Genomic DNA, 23,514 nt, shown 5'->3' with positions numbered 1-23,514 from the left:
AATTAATTGCTCATAACGAAAAGAAAATACTTGGTCCCTCCCTACACTTTGAAGGGATTTTCTACAAAATTTCAGAAATATTTTCTCATGTTACTGGGCACATAGACTTGATATTATTATTGTATAGCTGATATTCATAAAAAAAATTTTGAATAAATTAAAGTTAATTTATAATAATAATAATAAAATATACATTTTAGATAATAAGCTACCTACCAACAAATGTTTATTAAAAATTATCTTAATTTCGCACAATTGCTTCAAAGATAAGACTATAAGTGTATGAGAAGTTTTTAATTAAATTATTTGACAATATCATTTTATTGATTATTCAATATCTATGTTAATACTAGAGATCTTTTTAAAACATTTTTCGGAGACATGATGACTTAAGCATTATCGATTATATTATTCAAGTATTCAGGTGTATTTATATAAATGGTAAATATTAGAAATCGAAACTCATTCTACTCTTGTTGTTCGAACAGCAACAGTGAGTTCCTAATTCAATTTTGTTAAATAATAAATTTGAAGCGAAAAAGTTGCAACCATGGCTAGGGTGTTGATGTTATTGTCTGTGATATTCATCAGCGTTTATGTGACGGAACAAGCATACTTTTTGCAGAAAGATTTCATTGAAAATATCAACGAACAAGCAACTACATGGAAGGTATGTCATTAATTATGTATATTGTGTTCGAATAATTATAATGTCTTGTTAAATATTGTTCATTATATGATAGGATAAAATAATTACCTATATCATGTTTGGAAATTGATAATTTAAAGTGAAAATATCAAGTTTCAACGGTAATCGTTTTTGAATAACAAAAACATTAGAAAATCTTTTGATAAAAAATCATTATTTTGTACAAGACTATAATATTTCATCGAACTTTAAAATCCAGTCGATCAAATAAATCGATTATATTAATCATTATATTAGATTTCTAAAATCTTAGATATGATTATTAAAGATTGTATGCATTTAAACCTACTAATTTGCACATTTTTAAACATGACAAGAAGTAAAATATTTTTTATCGACATTTATAAAATCATTTATTAATATTTTAATGTATCTACGGTTATTCATTTTTAAATTACACCAAATAGATAATAGATTTCCTGCATTATTTGATGAATTTTTTATTATGTACCATGTACAAAGACCCCAAGAAAAAATATCATAGTAAATAGTAAAATCAATACATTCATCACACCGTAAAAAGCTAATATGTAAGAATATAAAAACATAATTTAAACTATAAATAAAATTCTGTTTATAACAATTTATCACCATAGTTAAGTTAAACGAGATTATTAATAAATACTGTATACTGTATAGTTGACAAGTATCAAAAAATATATTCAATTCAAATATTATTAAATTTAAAAGCACAATGTAATTTTTATTTTAATACCTTAATGGATCGAAGTGAATAATATACTTCTGTGGCTTGAAGGGCCAATTTCATATTTCGACAATGCTCAGGAGTTTAAAATAATAAATTGGCCAATTTTTAAAATTTACATAAAAATCTTAAATTTTATGTTGGAACTGTAAAAATTCTGTTACTTAATTACATTTGTTTTTATTTCATTGTATGACACTAATTTTGTTTTTATGTATGAATATGTACGTTTTAGTTTGACATTGGCCCCTAGATAAAATAATAAAATTGCTTTGATTTGACATTGGCCAAAGATTAAAATTTAAAATAAACAATTTTTAATAATAATTAAAGAACTTGACTTTTTTATGAAAACCTAATAATAATATTGAATTGAGCATAATGTTAGTAACTTGTAAATTTTTAAACTTTATTAATTGATTTCGAAACGGCCAATGTCGACAAAGGCCCATATTAAATCGATTATTGTCGAAAAGGCCAATGTCAAATCTAATTTGGTCATACAGCATAAGAGATATTGGTCCTTTCAACACAAGTAACATAAGCAAATTTTAATGACAAATAATATCAATTTTGTCAAAATGTGACATTGGCCATTCTTGCACAAAACCACGGATTTCATTCCTACCTACATTTAGTTAAAATATTATATTTGCGATGCATTGTACTTTTTTAAATAATTTTTGATATCTACTAATCAGCACATTTAACAAATATTAGGCAGGTGTAAACTTCGACCCAAATACACCAAAGGAACATTTCTTAAAAATGTTGGGATCAAAAGGAGTACAAATTCCAAACAAAAATAATATTCATCTGTACAAAACCGACGATGCCGCTTACGATAACCTATTCGGCCGAATTCCAAGGCACTTTGACGCTAGGAGAAAATGGAGACATTGTCACACGATCGGGGCAGTCCGTGACCAAGGAAATTGCGGATCGTGTTGGGTGTGTAAAAATATAAATTGATATGTGTCAGGAGTTGGATAATCATTTTAAACAAGATATTTATTTAGGCGGTGGCTACGAGCTCGGCTTTTGCTGACCGTTTATGTGTAGCTACAGATGCAGATTTCAATGAATTGTTGTCCGCCGAAGAAATCACTTTCTGTTGTCATACATGTGGTTTCGGATGTTATGGTGGTCATCCGATTAAAGCGTGGGAACGTTTTAAGAAACACGGTCTAGTAACCGGAGGAGACTACAAATCTCAAGAGGTATGTGGCTTGTTTGGAGAAGAGTATTAATACATAATATTATGTTTGGCTTAACCGTGCACACATCGTTTTTAGGGTTGTGAACCATACAGAGTCCCGCCTTGCCCATATGACGATGAAGGAAATAATACATGTGCAGGTAAACCAATGGAATCGAATCACAGATGCACGAGGATGTGCTACGGAAATCAGGACCTCGATTTCGACGAAGATCACAGATACAGTATATGATCTATTTCGACAATATATTACATGTGGTTAAAATAATACGTGCTTAATCTATTAACTTATGATCGTAGCACGTGACTACTACTACCTAACGTACGGCAGCATCCAAAAGGACGTTATGACTTACGGACCAATCGAAGCATCGTTCGATGTGTACGACGATTTCCCCAGTTACAAGTCAGGTAAACGATAAATAATCAACGATTGAATATATTATAATATTATGTGTCTTGTGCTTCTATTTCGATAATCGTAATATTATTAATTCTAACCGCAATGTCAACGTTTGAAAGGTGTTTACGTGAAATCGGAAAATGCCTCATACTTGGGAGGACATGCCGCCAAATTGATCGGTTGGGGTGAAGAATACGGAGTTCCATACTGGCTGATGGTCAACTCGTGGAACGCACAGTGGGGCGACAACGGTCTTTTCAAAATTCAACGGGGCACAAACGAATGTGGTATCGATAATTCGACAACTGCTGGGGTACCAGTTACTAACTAACCGAATTGTTTTAATTTTATTAAAATAAAAAAACACCGCAATGTCTTTTGTGTTTAAATAAAATCTATTTGAATTATTTTAATCGCTCTGTGCTTATTGATTTATTTTGCGGACATATGGAGTTTGAACTTTTTGTTCTTCATGATAATTTAGCCAATATTTGTGTGTGCACGATACAAGTCTAAAATATATATTTTACTTTTTTAATGTAATAATTCCAAGAGTACGTACCTACACCTAATCGATTTTTTTTTTATTCACTCTGTTCGTAGTCGTTTATGTATTGATTACAAATTTATTTTTGTTAATATTGGGACTATTAAATTCGAATTCTATACTAAAAAATACCAATTAATCCGGTAAATACCATAATATACTATATTCTGTATTATAAAGATTTGGGTTTTGATTTCTTGAAGAAAATAACTTAAAAGTCAATAGACAGCTTATTAGATTCCGATATACATATTTTATAATATAATATATTTTAAACCGGACTAAAATTCTACTAAGGATATATTTTCAGACGCATAATTACAAAATTAGGAAACTCTTTCTTTTGTTTAAAAAATTATTTGACGAATTTTAATTGGAATTGTTATTGATACAATTTATTAATTTCTTTAGATGCCCCGAAGATTCAATTTTCGTCCGGGTCCCACCGCACGTTCTCCCGCTGGACAAAGTACCTATATTATATATTTTATTTTATTATTTTTAATTATAGTTTTTTTATATTTAGTTTTTTTACTATCATCCCAAAGAGGTTTTATGTATAGATAAAAATATATAGTTAATACATATACCAACAACTTGTACTATACATAAAAGACAATTTATAATAATAGATAATTATAACATTTTATAAGAAATTTTCAATCAATATTTTTTTAATTTAGCAAATGAGTAGATTGTCAAAACAAAAATCAAAAGTTGATATACTTTTACAATGGTGTAATTTTGTCTATGTTGCGCGTGGGCCAGAGAGAGAAAACAAATGGTACGCCGACGTCCTCTTAATATAATACACTCGAATATTGTATATTATTACGAATTTGAACGATCTTATTTTAATCATTTAGTACCGCAATATAATCAAGCCTGGTTAAGTAAATGATAATTTTTAAACGAGTTCAGTTAAGTTGATAGAAAACATTTTAAAAAAGTTTAGAATTAACAGTTAACCGAATTTTTTTTTAACTCGGTTAAATGTATATGAACATTTTCAATTAACTTATTAATTTAAGTTAAGTTATTAAATTTTTTTTTTTTTAATATCTATATAAATATAAATACCCATTAATATGGTTTAAAATAATAAAAATCATAAATATGATTGACCAAAGGAAATAATTATATGAGCCTAATTGGTTTTAATTAAAAAATAATTTATTTATGACGAAAATATAATTATGTTCTTGAGAATTGTACATTTTTGATTTGTATTATATGTCAATATAATAATATAATATCATATTACTTATTACTTATTAGTATTTATTAATTATTTTTATTGCTACTATTATTACAATATGCCGCAGTATGGTACGGTATATTTTTATATGTACGATACACCTAAATGGATATTGCTATATGTATAAAGTTATTTTTCTTGAAGAATTCTGGTTGATGGAACAATAAATACATTTAGCTATATTTCTGATTTCCTATTCTAGTAAATGGTTATGTAAAATGCATCATCAATAATTATTTTTATTTTTATTATATTTATTATTAAATTATTTATAAATTAACTTAACTCGAATTTGATTAAAAATAACTCGATATTTATTAAGTTCAAATCAATTAAAATAATTTAAGTAAAAAATTAAGTTAATAAAAATTAAATTTAAAAAAAGTTAAGTTAAAAAGTTAAAATTAACTTAATTTTTAACTCGTTTATGCCCAGGTTTGAATATAAATATAATATATCAGTTATATGCCTACTCGGAGGGCTCGGTACTCAATGTACTTAAATAAAAAGTATTAAATGTGCATGCTCTAATATGCTTAAAAAAGTAAAATATGAACTTATTTTTTTTATTATTATTGACTCACAGTTCGCATATATATTTATTAATGAAAAATGGGAATTTCATGTTAACTGAAGTTTTGAAAAACATGATACAATAGTACCTAGTAAAAACTCTCAAAACATGTATAGGTACATTATAATATATTTATTTTATTGCCAATAAATATCAAATTGTACTGTAAACTTATAACTAATCATCAAATATGCTCTAAAAAATGATAAAATTAAGAAATATACTCTTAAAACTACAAATGTACTAAGTATGCAAAATATATGCAATATAGACATTTAATATTTTTGTCGTAGTGTCGTTAAAATAGTTTCAATCTTACTTAACAATAAATCTAATAGTTCCCCCAAAAAAAACATGTTAATAGTACAACTTCCGAGCACTAACACTTATTAGCTTGCTGGACTATTTAACTTGTAGGGTTTAAAATACGAAAAACAATTTCCAAAGAATTTAAATATTAAAGTTAAAATGATGTAATGATATGTGCTTAAATATTTATAATTTTCTTTCCTGTCCTTTTTTTCACATATATAATGAGGTTATGCCTTTAGCTTTACTTGCCTTAAGGCTTAAAATAATAAATTGAACACAACCATTTACCATGATATTGGTTACCTAGTGGTAATGTGATAAACGACGTTAAAATACTGTTTTAAGTGGTTCTGCAAAAAATTGTATAAATACTGATAAATCAATACTTCTTGTAAGTTAGGATTGTAGTATTTCAGTCTTAGAGTAATTTTACATTTTATTATTATTTTTAGATTAACAATGTCTAGACATATTATATTAATCGACAAAAAGAGTGTGATGAGTTAAAGTATTTTTCTGTCACGCCTGCACCGAAAGTTTGGTTTTCGACCACGGTTGAAGCGTTCGAAAGCGTCCTTTTTCCGTCCAGCGGGCGGTAAAGTGGAAATCCCAAAAGTGCCGGGCGGAAAAGAAGAAATCCCCAAAAGTGCCGGCCGCCGGGCGCGTATCCCCAGCACAACCAGAAACTAAAATGTATACCTACCACGGTCCTTACAAAACATAAACTTTTGGTTACATCTTAAATGTATAGTATAACCTTCTTGCATGACGCATAAACATTTAAACATATTTAATATGCACTGTTCCTAGATAAGTGCGTCGAACGCATCGTTAGTAAGTTTATTTCACGCAATTTGTATAATAACCTTATCAGTTACAATAATAAAATATACAAAGAGAAAATTATAATTTTGAAATAAAATAAAATGTCTTCCATGAAATTGTTTTTGTAGAATAGTCTATAATTGTTGCATAGATCCCTGCATAACCTTTTCCATGAACGCAGGGGCGTGACAAAAAATAGTATGTGTGGCTCACTTCCCGCCCTTGTCTATTTTGTCACGCTTGCACTGAAAGTTTAGTTTCCTATGAAGGTTGAGGCGTTGGAAAGCGTCCTTTTTCGGCCCAGTGGGCGGTAAAGTGGGAATCCCCATAGTGCTGGAAGCGCATATCACGCTGCACAACCAGACACTGAAATCCATACGACGGTACTTACAAAATATAAACTTTTGATTACATCTTATAACCTCCTTGCATGACTTAGTAGAAGTATAAAAGTATAATAATTTAAAAAAAAAACCTACCTACCCGGGAATGCGGGTTTTGTACAGGTCTATAATTAATAGTATGAGAAATATTAGAAAACTCAGATGATCACACATAGATACTGAATTAACTATTTATAATTTATACAAAAAAATAGTAATACCTACCGATAAATTATAATAAATAAAATTATTATATTTTTGAACGTAAAAGAACCTATATAATTTAAAAATTCCTTTATCGGTTCCGGTACTTTATTTGACAAAAGTCCGGTTGAATAACATATTTTAGATTCTGAGCGGAGCAATAAATGTATTGATTTTACAATGGTGTGTGTTTGTTTTAATTGTTTGTGTCTCGCCATTATTTGGGGCAGTAAAACTGCTTCGATCTTCTTCATCAGTATCATGTTCGATGGGATAAGGAATCTAGTTGGTGCATTCGGGGAGGTCGACATTTAAAATTCCCAACTATTTTCAAAAGCGCCGGGAAAAACAACATAAGGATTAAAGGAATTTTGGACAAAATCGATTTTGATTTTTAGAATTTCAAATATATTTTGACTCGTTTAAAGCTATTTACGGGCACTTTCAAATTTCATTTTTTGAAAATGTAATACAAGATTCCTCATAAGTTTGTTTATCTTTATCAAAAAAAATATTATTTTTATTTTTATTTTCTATACACCATACAGTTTTTAAAATCTTTTGACTCTTTTTGAGCTCTTTATGGACATTGTCGTTTCTAAATTTTTTTTTTTCTATAATTGTCAATTCATTTTATTGTTGGGTAAAAATGCATGGCAATTTAATACAAGTATTTAAATAGCAGTTGGAAAATATTAAAAATACTTATACACAACATTTATCAAAGTTAAAATTGATTTTGTAGTTAAACATTTATAAAATGTTCAACGTTTATAGCTAAGGATTGAAAACTTACAACAAGGTTCCACGTAAGTAGGTTCTTCTGTAACCAAAAAATCTCAAAAATATAAATCATAGTTTTTTTTTATAGTTATTTTATGTTCAAATTTGGAGGAAATTACATACTAAACAACAAAGAATAACGATTTTAGTTATTTTTGTAATTTTATAATATTAATTCAACTTACCAGCTACCGTATTAATAACAATATAAATATAATATGAAATATCCACACTGACCGCTCAAAATCGTTTATCGCTTACAATGGATATTATATAATTTAATTCATATTTAATACCATCCATTATACAGCAAAGCGACATCCACTTACCCACCTTTTTTATCATTATTTTATTTTAATATAATTATTATTATTATTTATATTTAAATCCATACCACGGTCCTTACAAAACATAAACTTTTGGTTACATCTTGTATTGGTATACCTTTTCATGTTAGAACTTCCGTGCATGACGCTTAAAATAAATAAAAACCAAATAGTTTCTTTCATGAAATTGTTTTCGTAGAATGGCCTGGTTGTTGCACAGATCCCAGGAGTACCTTTGCCGTGATCGATGAACGCAGATGCATGACAAAAAACAGTATGTGTGGCTCGTGCGGGAAGGCAATTTCAGTCTTTTTCGAAATGCTGCTTGTGCCGCACACGTCGCCAGCGACTGAAATAGCTCATTTTCCCGCTCTTTCCGCAAAATACATAATATACTATATTTTAAAACTTTTTGCGCATTGTGATTCGTGCCAAACATTTAGTCAAAAAAGTACGATTAGTTAATCATTTGTAATTATTAGTTACATTTATTATCAGGGCCGTAGCAAGGGGGGGCAAGAGGTGCCTACGCCCCGGGCGCAATTCCTGGGAGGGCGCAAAAAATGAAAAATTTGCATTTTCTCGGGAGGGCGCAAAAATTATAAATTTTAATTTTATGTTAAAAATTACAGCGGTCAGTGTTGTATATTTTATTTACAAAAACTTCAACGTCCTTGAGGTATATTAATTGAAGCATAGTTGAAAATAATATCTAATAATTATTATATATTTTATATAAAAGCATAAAACCAATAATAGTTAGTAAATACAATCTATCAATGTACAGGAAGACCGAAGACCTTACACTTAAGAAATAATTCTTAATAATTGATTAAAAATAATTACTATTTTATGGAAATGTGGAATTACCAATTATGTTTGCGTTGTCGCCGAGCATTTCATCTATTCTTATTTCTTATACATCTTATAATATATCTATTATTATTTATTATTAATATTGTTATGATTATGTCACGTGATTACGTGATTGCGAATCGATGCGTCCGTCGCAATGTTTACAAGTTTTGTATTTATTATTATTTTTAATCATATGCGATATGCGCGAGCGCGCCAATTGCCAGTATTTATTTATTATTCGTCGTCAAATCGTCTCGTTTACGTACTTTTTTTGTAATATTATCTTTGTTGGGCGCTATTTCCCGTGTTAAACGTAATATTTTTTACAAATTATTAATTATAATATCGTGGCCGCAGTAGATCACTGTTAATTATATTTTAATATTTTATATTAGCAGCAGGTGGCCAGCAGGCATAGCCAAATTGTGAGTTTATTTAATACATTTATTTATTATTACTTTTTCTCAACAGCTCAAATAGCTGTATATTTATTATTTATTTATGGTATTGGTAAAAGGGCCGTAATCTATTGTTTTCTGTATTATCTATTTGTTGCTGTGAACTTTTTCCATACAGTTTATTCGAGATATTTAGTATATACACCATTACACATCGACACCATACCCAATAATTAACAGGTCGATCGGTGTGTAAGTAGCGTTAGTGCGTTACGAAGTATTTCGGTCACTGGGCGCGCGTACTAAAACTGTATGCTCCCGACGGGTACAAATTTACGCATATTTTTGACTTTGCCAATAACTGTGGCGACGTGTGAAAGATCATTCAGTAAGTTAAAGCTCATAAAAAACTATTTGAGGTCGACTATGGGACAAGATCGAATATCTGATATGGCTATTTTATCTATTGAACATACAGTGGTAAATACTTTAGATAAAAACAAACTTATTGAAGACTTTTCTGGGAAAAAAGCTAGAAAAATTGCAATTTAAATGTTACTTATAAGTAAAAATAATATTATTATTTATTATGTTACATCAATGTTCTTATAATAATTATGTATATTTATATTTTAATAAGCTATTGATTTAAATAAAGTTAACATACGCTTACATAATTATAAGGCAAAATCATTATTTATATTGCATTTATAAATAATATACACTGTTTAGTTTTTTTATAAATTAAAATACTAAAGGGCGCATTTTGAAGTTTCGCCCCGGGCGCAATATTCGGTTGCTACGGCCCTGTTTATTATTTCCCAGTCGTTACCTTTCCACCGGTTAAAATATATTGGCGGATGAGGGAGTTATAATCACCTGTTACAATGGGGCGGAGTGACCAGCCAGCGTCATAATATTAAGCTATGCCTAAGGTTATGTAAACAATTTAATACAAGTTCATTAGTTGTTGTAAAATCAGTTAAACAATACTAAAGTTTCATAGGTATGATTATTTTTGTAAGTATTTAAAGTTCAAATGTTGACAACATATTTTATCATTATCTCGAACATTTACACATTTTTGATTAGTAAAAATTTATAAAATGTTCAATTTATTATTATAACTAATGATTGAAAATTTAAAAACAGTTTCTCCTAAATAGCACACACCGTTACTGAAAAATCTAAAAAATATTACACAGTTTTAATCTATAGACATTTTAAATTCAAATTTGGACGGAACTAGATAATATTTAAACGAACAATAATGAATTTAGTTGTTTTCTTGTAATTCAAATATATTGTTCATGGGTACCTACTTGAAATGTTACAAATGTATATTTTATGTAAATTTAATTTATTGTTAAAAACCAATTCAGTCTATGTCTCCGAGGATATTATTATCTGCAATGTTTCAATATGATTTGGGTTTTTATTTTAATTTAATTTACTTGTGTCTGACGTCACGTTTAGGAGTAGAAATGAAGCTTTAATCTTCAACTTTCGGGGTGGTTTCTGGTGTAAAATTGGATCTTGTTGATGTCAATTGAAAACAATTTCCAGTAATTAATTTTCAAAATAATTGGGAAAAACAAATTACGGCGCGAATCCATATGTGTCACATGTAATAATAAAATAAATCCTTAATAATGGAAACTAACCCTGCACTGTCTCCGCTAAGAATCGTTTTTCGTATACAATGATCGTCGTCGAATCGAAATTCAACATAATATACATCACAGTAACCGAGGTTGACTTATTCAATATCATGAAAATATTATGTTGTTGGTACAATGGTACCTGCGTATTTAGATTAAGATATGCTGTATTTTGATTTTTCGTTAACATTAGCCCGCATTGGGTTTATACTTAAATTATTTATAAATAACAAGTATCAATAATAATCATTAAACCTACTTAGGTACAAGCCACAATAGGTACTTGAGTCGAATAGTTTTAGTCTTGTGATTCAGATTTTTCCTATATTCTATTTTGTAACAGTAATCAATTACATTTTCGAGCTTTTTTACCCGACAAATAAAATGTTGTTGACATTCGTAGAAATAAAACCAAAAAAATTGGAAGCTGAAATTGTCCGTAAACAGTTCAAAACAAATCAATATTTTAGAGTTATACCAAAACCAAATAGTAATAATAATCTGGTAACCCTGTAGTGTAACTCCAAAATACAATGATACCTATGTACATATTATCTATATTATTCAATGTGTAAAATTAAAATTCACTATTAACTGTTTGGAATTCAAATTGTATTACGCGTATAGCATTTTACCCACTTATGATTGAAAACTACCTTATTTTGTTATGTGATGATTAGGCGAGTTGTTTTAAAAATAATTTTTATAGTATTAGTTTTCCTCTGAATGTGTTAACGTTATATAATAAATAGTTAATAATAATAGTATAAGGTGGTGAGCATAGATAGACATGGAGATCGGTCTTATACCTCGGAGTGTGGTGTAGTAAAAAATCTCACAGGTTAGGTTACAATACCACTTTATACTTTATTATTTAACTACATGACTTTTACATAATATTACTTATTTATATAAAAAATGAAATAATAGGTATTTATTTATATTTTTATTTGAATTGTCTAATTGTATTATTTATTTAATGAATTTATATTCCAAGTTGTGAACTAATAGCCTCAGACGATCATGTCCAGTGGGGCTATTATCTTCTTGAAGAATAAACAAATAAAAAAATAATAACAATAAAATGTTTGTGAAAAAAATACAAATATAATAATAGCTTGTGGTGAAAATGATTTTTATTTAATTGAAAATAAATTGTACCTAGCGTCACCAACTGCGGTGCTGATGATACAAACCAATAATAAGGTGTATATTATTTTAATGGGAGTAAGTAAAACATAAGTACCTATAATATCAAAATAATGAAACAGACAATGTTTGCAACTTGTGCGAAGAACATCGTGGATGTAACTAGTATTTAATAGTTACAAGTTCTAGATCCATATAGAAATCCAAAATTATAAATAAGCCTCCTCACTTGCCATCACGAGCGTGTCACTAGAGTTCAGTAATCACATGGAGTCCTGTCACATTTAAGTTGAAAATAAACACCATGGAGTATAAAAGCGTCCCTCGTAATTAAAAATAAAATGTTAACGACATTGTCTAATATATTATATTGTATTATGGAATATGAAGTTTAAACGTTCATTGATCGTATAAAACAAAATTCGCATTAATAAATTCATTACTCAATTTCTCAAGCATATTTGTACAGTCATAACATTATATTGTGTCTAAAACAATCGTTTACAGCGATAATAAACAATATGATAATATTGTACGTGTTTTAAGGCTACGTATATGTCATTGAGCAAAAAGATGACTATATTTTTTCCAATAACCCAACCGTTGAGCATTTGAATTCGATATTTTAACATGAAATAGCTTACCTACATAATACAAATAGTCGATAAAATGTGACAACTTGAACAGTTATATTATTGATCACAAAAGCATTGAATATGTATTTTACTAAATCTTTGATGTGTGAAAAAAGTATTTTTAAAAGTAAAAAAAAAAATAATTTTCTCCTAGGAAAATGTTGACAATATGTAAAAATATATTAATTCGATAAACATAAAATAAAATCTACGGCGTGATTAGAACTGACAGTGAGCAATCATAAAAAGAATAACGTTTTTTCAATAGAACTAAAAATTGTAATCCTATTGTATTGAACATTTTAAACCATAAGCTATAAACTACGTTATATTTTAATTGATTGTAATCGTATGCATATCACTTAGTAAACCACTGGAATACCAGCGGACGTCGAATTATCGACTCCGCATTCGTTCGTCCCTCGTCGAATTTTGAAAAGACCCTTGTCCCCCCAATTTTCGTTCCAAGAGTTGACCATCAACCAATACGGGACTCCGAATTCGTCACCCCAACCGATCAACTTCACGGCATGTCCTCCCAAGTATGTAGCATTTTCCGATTTTTCATAAACACCTGAAACTCATACAATCAAGGTTAAACTGTTTGAAAACGACCATTCCTCACGCACGTGTTCCCTTGCTTTCTCCTCGGGGAGATTCGATGGTGAACACGTTTAAGGAGTTCAACATAGCCGAACTTAGTCTAAGTGCGTGCGATTCGTGTGAAAATACCTACTAGTGCGTGTGATTGAAGTGCAAAATTAGTGGGAGGAAGCTCGAATAGGTATGTCACACCATTCTGAGCCAGACGAGTATTGGGTTTTGCCTGTGACGAGTTTGTACATGTTTTCCGACGGACAGACAAAGCTAGTATAATGCAACAAGAAATCTAAAAACGTATGTCGTACTAAAATTCGATATGAAATTCAATTTAAGTGTATGGATGTAATAAGTATGACTGTTCTTAGTTTTGTACGTTTCAAAACAAATTGAACGGGAATATTAGGGTAGAAATTTGGCTACAACTAGTTTGCGCACATTTTAAAATTTCCCTGCTAAAACCTGTAACTCGTTTGCGCACAACATATTGTAGAAGGAACCACTCGATTGCGCACAACATATTATATACAATAATATGGTATAGCCATGATTATATTTTGTACATAATATTATTATATACCTACAACACAGCTTTACACAACACACGTGCCAACAGTGATATTAAGTATAATTGGTTTTTAGACGCAGATAATGGTCTGTAATCGGCAATATTACTTCGATAAACTTTATCAGTATTTATGACCCATCAATAAACTGGTACTATCGTTTTGAAATCGCAAACACAAATTTTTAGTTTTAGTTTCGACAATTCTCTCGTATAGCGCTTACAGAAATATGGATTACGAAATAACAAATATATACTATACGCGTCGCGGTAAAATGTGTGTTTCTATTGACAATTTTAAGTTTTCGAAGTACAGAAAATTAAAATGTGGGAATTTTTCATTTCGATGTACCAATAAAAAATGTAAGGCAATTGCTACATTAAATCCTCAGTGTACAAGTATTATTAATCATAAAAACGAACATAATCACAGTGAATATTCTGAGAACGCAGTACATAAAGATATTATCCGTAGTTCTGTTAAAAGAAAAGCCGTTGAAGAAATGCATACACAACCAAGTAAAATTATTAGACGAGAATTATTATTAAAATCAGATTATAATTTAAATCATGGTGACATGCATTTGTTACGAAATTCAATGTATGCAACTAGAAAAAAACATTTCCCAAAACTCCCAAAGACTGTTAACGAGGCTGTATTACAGCTGAAAGAATTCCAAGTTAAATTTAAAGATGAACAATTTATGTATTTCAGTGATGATAGTAGTGTAGTATTGCTTACATGCTCAACAAATTTGAGTACTTTATGTGATGCTCCACATGTATTTGGAGATGGAACATTTTCTTATTGCCCAAAATTATTTACACAGCTGTATACCATTCATATTTATCAAAATTATTTTTACGTACCAGTAGTATTTTGTTTTTTAGAAGATAAACATACGTCAACATACACAACTATGTGGGAAACACTTCAAAATCTTTGTACTCACATTGTCGATCGGCAACTTATTATTAAAGAATTTCATGTTGATTTTGAAAAATCAGCTCATAACTCAATTTTAAATGTCTTTCCACAGTGTAAAATTGTATGCTGCACATTTCATTTAGCTCAATCTTGGTTTCGTCGAATACAAAAAAGTAGTAAATTATTACGGGAATATAAAAATAATAATTCAGATGTAGGTAAATGGCTTAAATATTTTTTTGGTTTGCCGTACTTGCCACCCGATGAAATAGAAATAGCATTTTCAAATTTAATAGCTATTGCTCCACCTGATGGATTATACTTCTCTGATTATGTTTTTTAATCATATATATCACCTAATTCAATCTTCAATACATCCCTGTGGGCAGAAAAACCAGATGATTTACCCAGAACAACGAACGGAGCTGAAGCATTCCATAGGCATTTTAATAATCAATTCTATAACCCTCATCCACACGTATACCAAGTAATAGATGTTATTTTAAACATTCAATCAGAAACTGATCTTAAACTGAATTCAATAAAAATGAATATTAATAACTATCGCCGGAAAGAAATATTACAAAAAATTGAGTATATGAACAATTTGTGGACAAAATATTCAAACAATGAAATTGATCAATTGAATTACTTGGAACAAATGGGCAACCGCTTTTAAACATAAATAGATGACCGCTAAAATAAAAATTAATTGTACATATTCTTTAACACAACACACCAAAAATACATTTTTAACCACACCAGTGAAGTTAAAATATTCACTGACAGTCCTAAGTCTGTAAAAGTGGGAAGGGAAATGTGTGCGCAAACCAGTGGTTACACTAGAAATAATCTGTGCGCAAACGAGTTGTAAAAATGTGCGCAAATGAGTTGTAATTTTAGTAAATGTGCGCAAACCATGTGCACCCAGAAATTTGATATAAAGTTGGACGATCTCAATTACTAAACATCACACCGAATTCAAGTGTGTGTTTTAAACTTATCGGCACACTATTAGTGCTATCGTTAATATTTGCAAATATTGGTTTGTTTTCGTAAAAAAAGTGGTCGGTACCGAATCTCCTTAAAAAAAATTGAAAACAATCTTAGAACGATAAGTCATCCATATCAATGCACTTTTACCTGACTTGTAACTGGGAAAGTCGTCGTACACGTCCATCGACGCTTCGATCGGTCCATAAGTCATAACGTCTTTTTGGATACTTGCATATGTGAGGTGGTAATAGTCTCTCGCTGCAATCATAATTTAATCGAATTTAAAACTTAGGTATACCCATAAAAATATCAAAGCAAATCATACTGAATCTGTGGTCATCGTCATAATTGATTTCTTGATCTCCGTAACACATCCTCGTGCATCTGTGATTTCTCTCCATTGGTTGACCTCTGCACGTGTTATTTCCATATTCGTCAGTAATGCAAGGCGGCACTCGGTACGGCGCACAACCCTAACAGTCCACACGAATAATAAAATTAATGATGGGCGTCCATCGATTTCCCACGCAGAAAATTCCGCGTATACACTTTTCTTCTAGTCCGACCCATTTCTACCTACCTCTTCCGATTGATAATCTCCTCCTGTCACGATACCGTGTCGCCTGAAATAACTCCAAGCTTTAATCGGGTAACCTCCGTGACACCCGAAACCGCACAGATGGCAGCAAAAAGTTAACTCCTCTGCGGATAACAGTTCGTTGAATTCGTGGTTCGATGCTATACACAGCCGGTCGGCAAACGCTGAACTCGTAGCGAACGCCTATTGAAAATGTACGTACAACATAATATGCATTACCACAACTACAGTTTTGGCTCAAACTCATCATCACTCAGACGTACCCAACACGATCCACAGTTTCCTTGGTCTCGGACTTGCCCGATCGTTACACACCGTCTCCACTCTTTTCTCGCGTCAAACTTCCTCGGAATTCGGCCAAACAGGTTCACGTAAGCTTCGTCATCTGATTTGTACATTTTAAGGTTGAGTTTGTGTGGGACTTGTACTCCTTTCGATCCCAAAAGTTTGACGATGTATTCCTTCGGTGTGTTTGGATCGAAGTTAATACCGGCCTAATTGAATTATTGTATCTTACGGTTAGTATATTATATTTTATCATTAGGTACGTATAACAATAAAGATGCTAAAAATAATAATTTACAATTTATTTTATATTATGTTATGCGTGACAGGGAATAGGGAATAGGGTATTTGGAATCATTGGTTAATAAATTGTGACATGTTTTTAAGTAATTTTATTTGTTTAGTAATCAAAGCATCGTGTTTTATAAAAAAAAAAAAAAACTGTGATTTGTGTTTAGCTCTAAGATAATCACATTTTCATATTATACGTATTTTATTGCTATGTAAATGTAATAAACACAAAGCAATAGTAATTATTGTATTTATCAAAATGTTGAATTTTGAATTGTGAATTATGAAGCATGGATAAATATTTCCAATCCGTATAATGACAAAGTAAAATGTTGATATAAACTTTATAAATTATAATTGAGCTGGGTGCCTATAATTCATATGATTTAAATAAATTAATATAATAGTGTTGTACTAATAGCTATTGAAATTAAAAAAAACGAATTAATAAATAAATAAATTAACTTTTGTTAGACGAGTTATGTCAACATTGTGAAGGCGAAATTAAAAGTTAATAGTTTTTTATATTATTTAACTGTAAAAGCTTAAAGATGATATGGGAAAAAATACTAACTCAACTTGGATGAAAAAAAAAGTTAATTTATGATTCTTCTGAGAGGAGCGATGGAAGAATAAGTTTTACAATAATTATGAGTGTGTTTTTTTCGAGATCGTCATCATTTTTTGGACCTGACGAAAATATTGTTAACAACAATTATAAACTATATAATATAGTAAGCATATCTTTATAATAAAGATAGGATATTGATGACCCAAAAAGGTAGATAGCGAAAATTACTAAAATTAATGTTTTAATTACTATAATAAAAAATTACTAATAAAAAAAAAAATTAAGGTGGACGGAGTGGACTAAGGCGTCGGTTGCGACGCGCACCGACACCGGTTCGATCCCGGCCACGGGTGGAATTTTTCTTCAGGCAAGTCACATGCAGTGTCCGGAAAGAGATGCCCCACCCGGGTATGGCAAAAACCTACGGGTGCCCAACTTGAAATTTTGCCAAACCTAAAAACGTGTTTCAACCAACCGTTCCAACCGCTCCCCCCCCCCCCCCCCCACTATGAAAACAACAAAAAGTAATGGCCATAGTTGCCGTGTTTAAGTTAAATGAAAAAATGTATTTATTAGGTATTTAATAAAAATTTAGATGATAAAACGACTTATCGGATTTGTATGATATAATATTATAATATAATTAATAATATTCGGTAACATTTCAAATCACGATTTAAGATAGAATGGTTGATCAATGAGCTATGATAAGACGGCATAGGATTTCAATCCAGATACTTATGCTTCTGGTGACAATTTTTTTTTACGTGTCATTTACTCATTGTATTAATGTCTGTACACGGTATTGACTAATATTTAACTAATTAACTTTTTCACACATTTTACTTTACCACCGGTAGCTCTGTGATCGGGTGGCTTTTGAATTCAAATCGTATGCCGTGTGATAACATTTTTTGTAATGGATCATTGGTCAACTATACCGTTTTAAATCATGCTTCATATATGTAAGTATGTGGGTAAGTTGTTGGGAAACCAAAGCCGGCCGCGCGGCCAAAATAAAAATTGCTCCACGTCAGCCGCTCCAGTCACTAGACGCGACCATAGAATCAGGGACTGGAACCTATAGGGTTTTTCGGTTCCGGTTCCGGTTATTAAATTAATTTGTTTAAGGGTTCCGGTTTCGTTTCGCTTTTCCAAAAAAAAATATAAGAGTTCCAGAACCGGTTAATATCGGTTTTGAAAAATACCGGTTATTTTCGGTTAATTTTGATTTCTGATTATTAAAGATTTATTAAAAAAAATAGTCTGAAACAATTTATTTATTCATGTTTAAATTGTAATTATTTCATGAAAATAGAAGGTATTATGAAAAGTTAAAAAAAAGTGTAACAATAGTAACTACACAAAATAAAAAAAAACATTAAAAGATTTTACTTTTATTTTTCTGAACCTGCAAACGGATAAACAAAATAGTCATTTCTATAGTCTTACTTTTACTAGTCCAAATAACTAGTCTACCCTAACCTAAATAACTTTTGGATTCTGAGCGAAGCGATGAATGTATTGATTTTACAATAATGTGTGTGTTTTTTTTTGTTTTTTTTTATCTCTAAAACAAATGACCGCAGGGACATGAAATTTTGACTGAATGTTTATACTAGCATTTTCTATACACCATAAAATTTTGAAAATATTTTGACTCTTTTTGAGCTGTTTACGGACATGGTTAGTTTTCAATTTTTTTATTTTTTTTTTCTATAATTATCAATAAAAAATTTTTTGTTGGGTAAAAAAGCGTGAAAATTTAATATAAGGCTCCTGATATATCGTTCTAATAGCAATTGAAAAATATTAAAAATACATAGACACAATTTTTTTTTTATAAGCATTGAAAGTTCAAATGTTAACAAAGTTTATCAAATTTAAAATTCAATAATTATTTTGTAGTTAAAAATGTATAAAATGTTCAACTTTTTTGGCTAAGGATTGAAAATTTAAAACAAGGCTCCACGTAAATAGGATATATATAAATTACTTTATTCACAATAATATCATCAAATATACTTGGTAATATCATAGGCTGACTGACCGTTTTCGCTCAGAATCGTTTTTCTTATACAATGATATTATATCATTGAATTCAAATTTAACACCATCCATTACAGTGACCCACTTGTAACATACTGTACAGCAGAGCGACATCCACTTATCCACCTTTTTTTATAATTAAGGTTACGGTTACGGTTACGGTTTTTAATTTTTTGAAATAAAGGTTCCGGTTCCAGAACCAGATGTTTTCGGTTCCGATTCTGGTCTCTGCTTAGAATCCTTGACACTCTACTGTACATTAGGTGTCTAGATAGATACTGTAATGGATGACATTTTAATTCAATAATATAAAATCATTTTATACCAAAAATAATAAATAATTCTAAGCGACGATAAAAATATTTTAACTATAAAATAATATAAGTACATTTTCAAGATTTTGATAAATTTTGTAAAATCTAAACATCAACATTAAGTACTTATAAAAAAAAACCCGTTATCTTTAATATTTCTCAACTGCTAATATTATAACAACTTATGAGAAATGTTATATTACATTTTCAAGCATTTGGATTCAACGAAGTACATTTTATTGATATTTATAAAAAAAAATCAAATTTCAAATATCTATAAATAACTCAAAACGAGTGAAAACATTTCGAAAATTTTATAGTTTTTTTTATGGATTTTAACACAAAATAATTTTCAAATTGTCGTGATTTTCATGAATGTTGTCAAAATTCAAAATTCAGACGTTGATAAAAAATTATTATTAGATTTACGCTCTACTTTTTTTTTCATTAACAACAACTTATGAGGAACCTTTTATTCAATTTTCATATTTTTTTAAATATTGAAAATTTTTATATCAACAATAATTAAAAAATACAAATAAAAATCGAAATTGTCTTATGCTTATTAACAGCGAAAAAATATGCAAAATGTTTTGAACATTTTTTGGTGTACCTATATATTAAATCCTAATAATAAAAATTATATGAAAAATTGTAATTACAAGTATTTACATTTATTTTTTTAGTGTTATATAAAAAAAAAGATTTTTTCAAAAGCTGGTTTTGCATAAAAATCTCAATTGTCCCTTAATTGTTTGTTTGTTTTTCCTGACGCTTTGGAAAAGTACTGGGCATTTTTACTTTTATAAACTTTTGTACTTATTTGTTATGCGCAAACGCCAACCACAGGTTTCTCGTAATTATAAATTAAAATTGTAAAAATATAAAATTATATTTTAAATCGAAAAAAAAATATGTTCAAAATCTAATTAAAAATCGTAAAAATTTATAAATACTCTACATTCAAATCAGAAAAAAGAAATATCGATGAGTGGAATTGAACATTTTCATTTTCATTTCAGTTCCATTGCGCCCACTTAATATGGTTACTGTCGAAACTCAAACCGGCTTAACCTATACTATACAAAAGGTTACATCGGATTTTATTTTAATTAACTATCTTCTTTGTCACGAGGTGATTGTGTGTATCCTAACTTTCAATTTTTTTTAAAATAATAATTTCAAAGCCATTAAATGGTGTCTTAAAGTATCTCAAAATTTGGTACTTTTGAGCATCATATAATATCATATGATAAGCCACAAGCAAGGTAAATCAAAATGGTATAGACCACCACAAACGTTATTGTAATTCCAATCAGAGTAACAGATTTGTGTCAGCAGTAGCGTACGCAGGGGTAGGGTTCTAGCTGGGTTCTAGCCCCCTTGAAATGTCTTTCTTCTACAAAAAAAAATCTTTTTACCACCAATTTGATACACACAGTAGGTCAATAAAATTGTTGATCATTTTTAATAATCATAAAATAAATTGTTAAATATGACCAAGGTGTCAATAATCATAGTTTCAGATTTTTTTTTGGCTGATTTAGAACAATTCTAAACGTCTGCCATGATCGTCGTATTGTGTATCAACCACCATAGATTATTATAATAATGGTATACCACGTTTATTACGGACCGAAGAAGCTAAATTTGAGACTAACTCTATAATTTGTAATAACTTATAACCAGTTATATAAAAACTGTTAACGAAAAATGATGTAAATTATTCACTCAGGTAAAACCCTAAACCGTTTTTTTTTCACTTTAATGGACGTAATACTGCAAAATTTTAAATAAAGATCACTCCAACTTCGATAGGTGTAAACTTTGCGTCCGTTCCGGTTGGTGAAAATTAAAATTTAAGAGTTCCGGTTCGTAAAAATCGACAGTATCACAATCTAGAGGCTTAAAATTATAAAATTTCCTTTCGATAATATATAATATTATACTTAATATAGAGTGAAGTTCAATTTTTTGGTTTTTGGTGCAACTGTAGGTACATGAAATTTTGACTGAATGTTTATATTAGCATTTTCCAAAAATGTTGACTTATTTTGAGCTGTTTAGGACATTTTCAGTTTTCAGTCATTTTTCTATAAATACTAATAAAATTATATTTCTGGGTAAAAAAGCGTGAAAATTTAATGCAATGCTCCTGATATATCGTTACAATAGCAGTTGAAAAATATTAAAAATACATTGGCACAATTTTTTTTTTATAAGTATTTAGAGTTCGAATTTTGACAAAGCCACTGGAGCCTGACTGGCACGGTCAGCTATTTTGGCATTAAAATGTGCCTCTGTTGTTTTAATGTTGCACCGCGCGCAATTATCTCACCTTCCACGTCTTTGCTTTTTCGTTGATGCTTTCGATGAAATCTTCTTCCAGAAAATACGCCTGTTCCGTCGCATAGACGCCGATGAGTAAAATCACAGACGACGAAATCCACATCCTACCGCCCATGGTCCGTGCAGTCGTATTTCCTCGAAAACGGCGGTAAATGTCGTCCGGAATTGATTTCCGGTGCCCACGACAATATTGCCTGCGCCTGTAGTAATGTATTGCGGGTAAGTCACCCGACGTATAGGTACTGCGTACGCCGTTTGCACTCGTAGAACGAACGTTGGGCGGTTAATGTCTTATAATATGCACCGTGTAAAATACGAATTAGCAGGCGTACTGCGATGTACACGGCGGGTACATCATATTAATATCTTAATCCCGTTATCCGGGCACACCGAATAAAGATACGCGATACACCTGTTATATTGCGGTCGTAAACGTTCCAAGGCGAAAACTCTTCAACGCCGACGTCGAGTGAGTGTTACACTGTGCGGTTCGCACCTTGTATTTTCTGTGGGCAATAGTGTTGTCGCGTGTGAATATCATTCGAGTACAAACTACGGAACCGATACACTCTTAATACGTTTATTACGCGTGTTGCGTTGCAGAAGACCACTTGAAATTCAGTTCCGATGACTGCGTTTTTGGATTTGTCCACAACAATAATGTCGAACGTTATGCACAAACAATATAAGCAGTAAACGAAAATATTTCTTGGGTTCGGATTCGGTTTTTAAAGTTTCGACAAGTTGACCGCCGACTTGTTTTTCGGTACATTACCTGGGGGGGGTTTACGCGCGTACGATTTTAGTGGGTATAACGATTTCAACGCAGGCAAACAAAATTTCAATCAGCCATTTTATGTTTTATAAACTCAATTTATTAGTTCTAGATATGAGGTTTGTTTTTGTAATAAGTTCGTAACGAGAAAGGCGTGTTCACTTTTATCGTGTTGGCTTGAATGGCAAATCGCAAATGAACCATGTACCAAATATGGTACACATAGTGGTTAACAAATGACAT

The 23,514-nt window shown here is 30.3% G+C and overlaps 2 protein-coding genes across 2 annotated transcripts; one reads left to right on the top strand and one right to left on the bottom strand.

Moving 5' to 3' along the window:
- Positions 1–458: 458 nt before the first annotated feature.
- LOC132935511 (cathepsin B-like cysteine proteinase 4) lies at positions 459–3,450 on the top strand. Its single transcript, XM_061002089.1, has 6 exons — positions 459–670; positions 2,136–2,366; positions 2,435–2,635; positions 2,711–2,858; positions 2,935–3,045; positions 3,157–3,450. Exons 1-6 carry the CDS (start codon positions 551–553, stop codon positions 3,366–3,368), a joined length of 1,023 nt encoding a protein of 340 aa, XP_060858072.1. The 5' UTR covers positions 459–550; the 3' UTR covers positions 3,369–3,450.
- A 9,532-nt stretch (positions 3,451–12,982) lies between these two features.
- Positions 12,983–22,859, bottom strand: LOC132934716 (cathepsin B-like cysteine proteinase 4). The gene is made up of 6 exons (XM_061001054.1): positions 22,486–22,859; positions 16,901–17,131; positions 16,620–16,820; positions 16,365–16,512; positions 16,187–16,297; positions 12,983–13,524 (listed from the first exon to the last, which is right to left on the bottom strand). Exons 1-6 carry the CDS (start codon positions 22,609–22,611, stop codon positions 13,313–13,315), a joined length of 1,029 nt encoding a protein of 342 aa, XP_060857037.1. The 5' UTR covers positions 22,612–22,859; the 3' UTR covers positions 12,983–13,312.
- Positions 22,860–23,514: the final 655 nt, after the last annotated feature.

The sequence above is a fragment of the Metopolophium dirhodum genome, chromosome 1, assembly GCF_019925205.1.
Source record: "Metopolophium dirhodum isolate CAU chromosome 1, ASM1992520v1, whole genome shotgun sequence".
NCBI classification, from domain to species: Eukaryota; Metazoa; Arthropoda; class Insecta; order Hemiptera; family Aphididae; genus Metopolophium; species Metopolophium dirhodum.
This window is presented reverse-complemented; position numbering and strand designations above follow the sequence as displayed.

What these genes read in the sequence shown, in the direction of transcription:
- LOC132934716 (XM_061001054.1), bottom strand. Translation starts at nt 22,611, where the DNA reads ATGGGCGGTAGGATGTGGATTTCGTCGTCTGTGATTTTACTCATCGGC. An exon ending in AAAAAGCAAAGACGTGGAAG is followed by an intron (nt 17,132 to 22,485) that starts GTGAGATAATTG and finishes TAATTCAATTAG; the next exon opens with GCCGGTATTAACTTCGATCC. An exon ending in GAAACTGTGGATCGTGTTGG is followed by an intron (nt 16,821 to 16,900) that starts GTACGTCTGAGT and finishes CATTTTCAATAG; the next exon opens with GCGTTCGCTACGAGTTCAGC.
- LOC132935511 (XM_061002089.1), top strand. Translation starts at nt 551, where the DNA reads ATGGCTAGGGTGTTGATGTTATTGTCTGTGATATTCATCAGCGTTTAT. An exon ending in CGACGAAGATCACAGATACA is followed by an intron (nt 2,859 to 2,934) that starts GTATATGATCTA and finishes TTATGATCGTAG; the next exon opens with CACGTGACTACTACTACCTA. An exon ending in TTTCCCCAGTTACAAGTCAG is followed by an intron (nt 3,046 to 3,156) that starts GTAAACGATAAA and finishes AACGTTTGAAAG; the next exon opens with GTGTTTACGTGAAATCGGAA.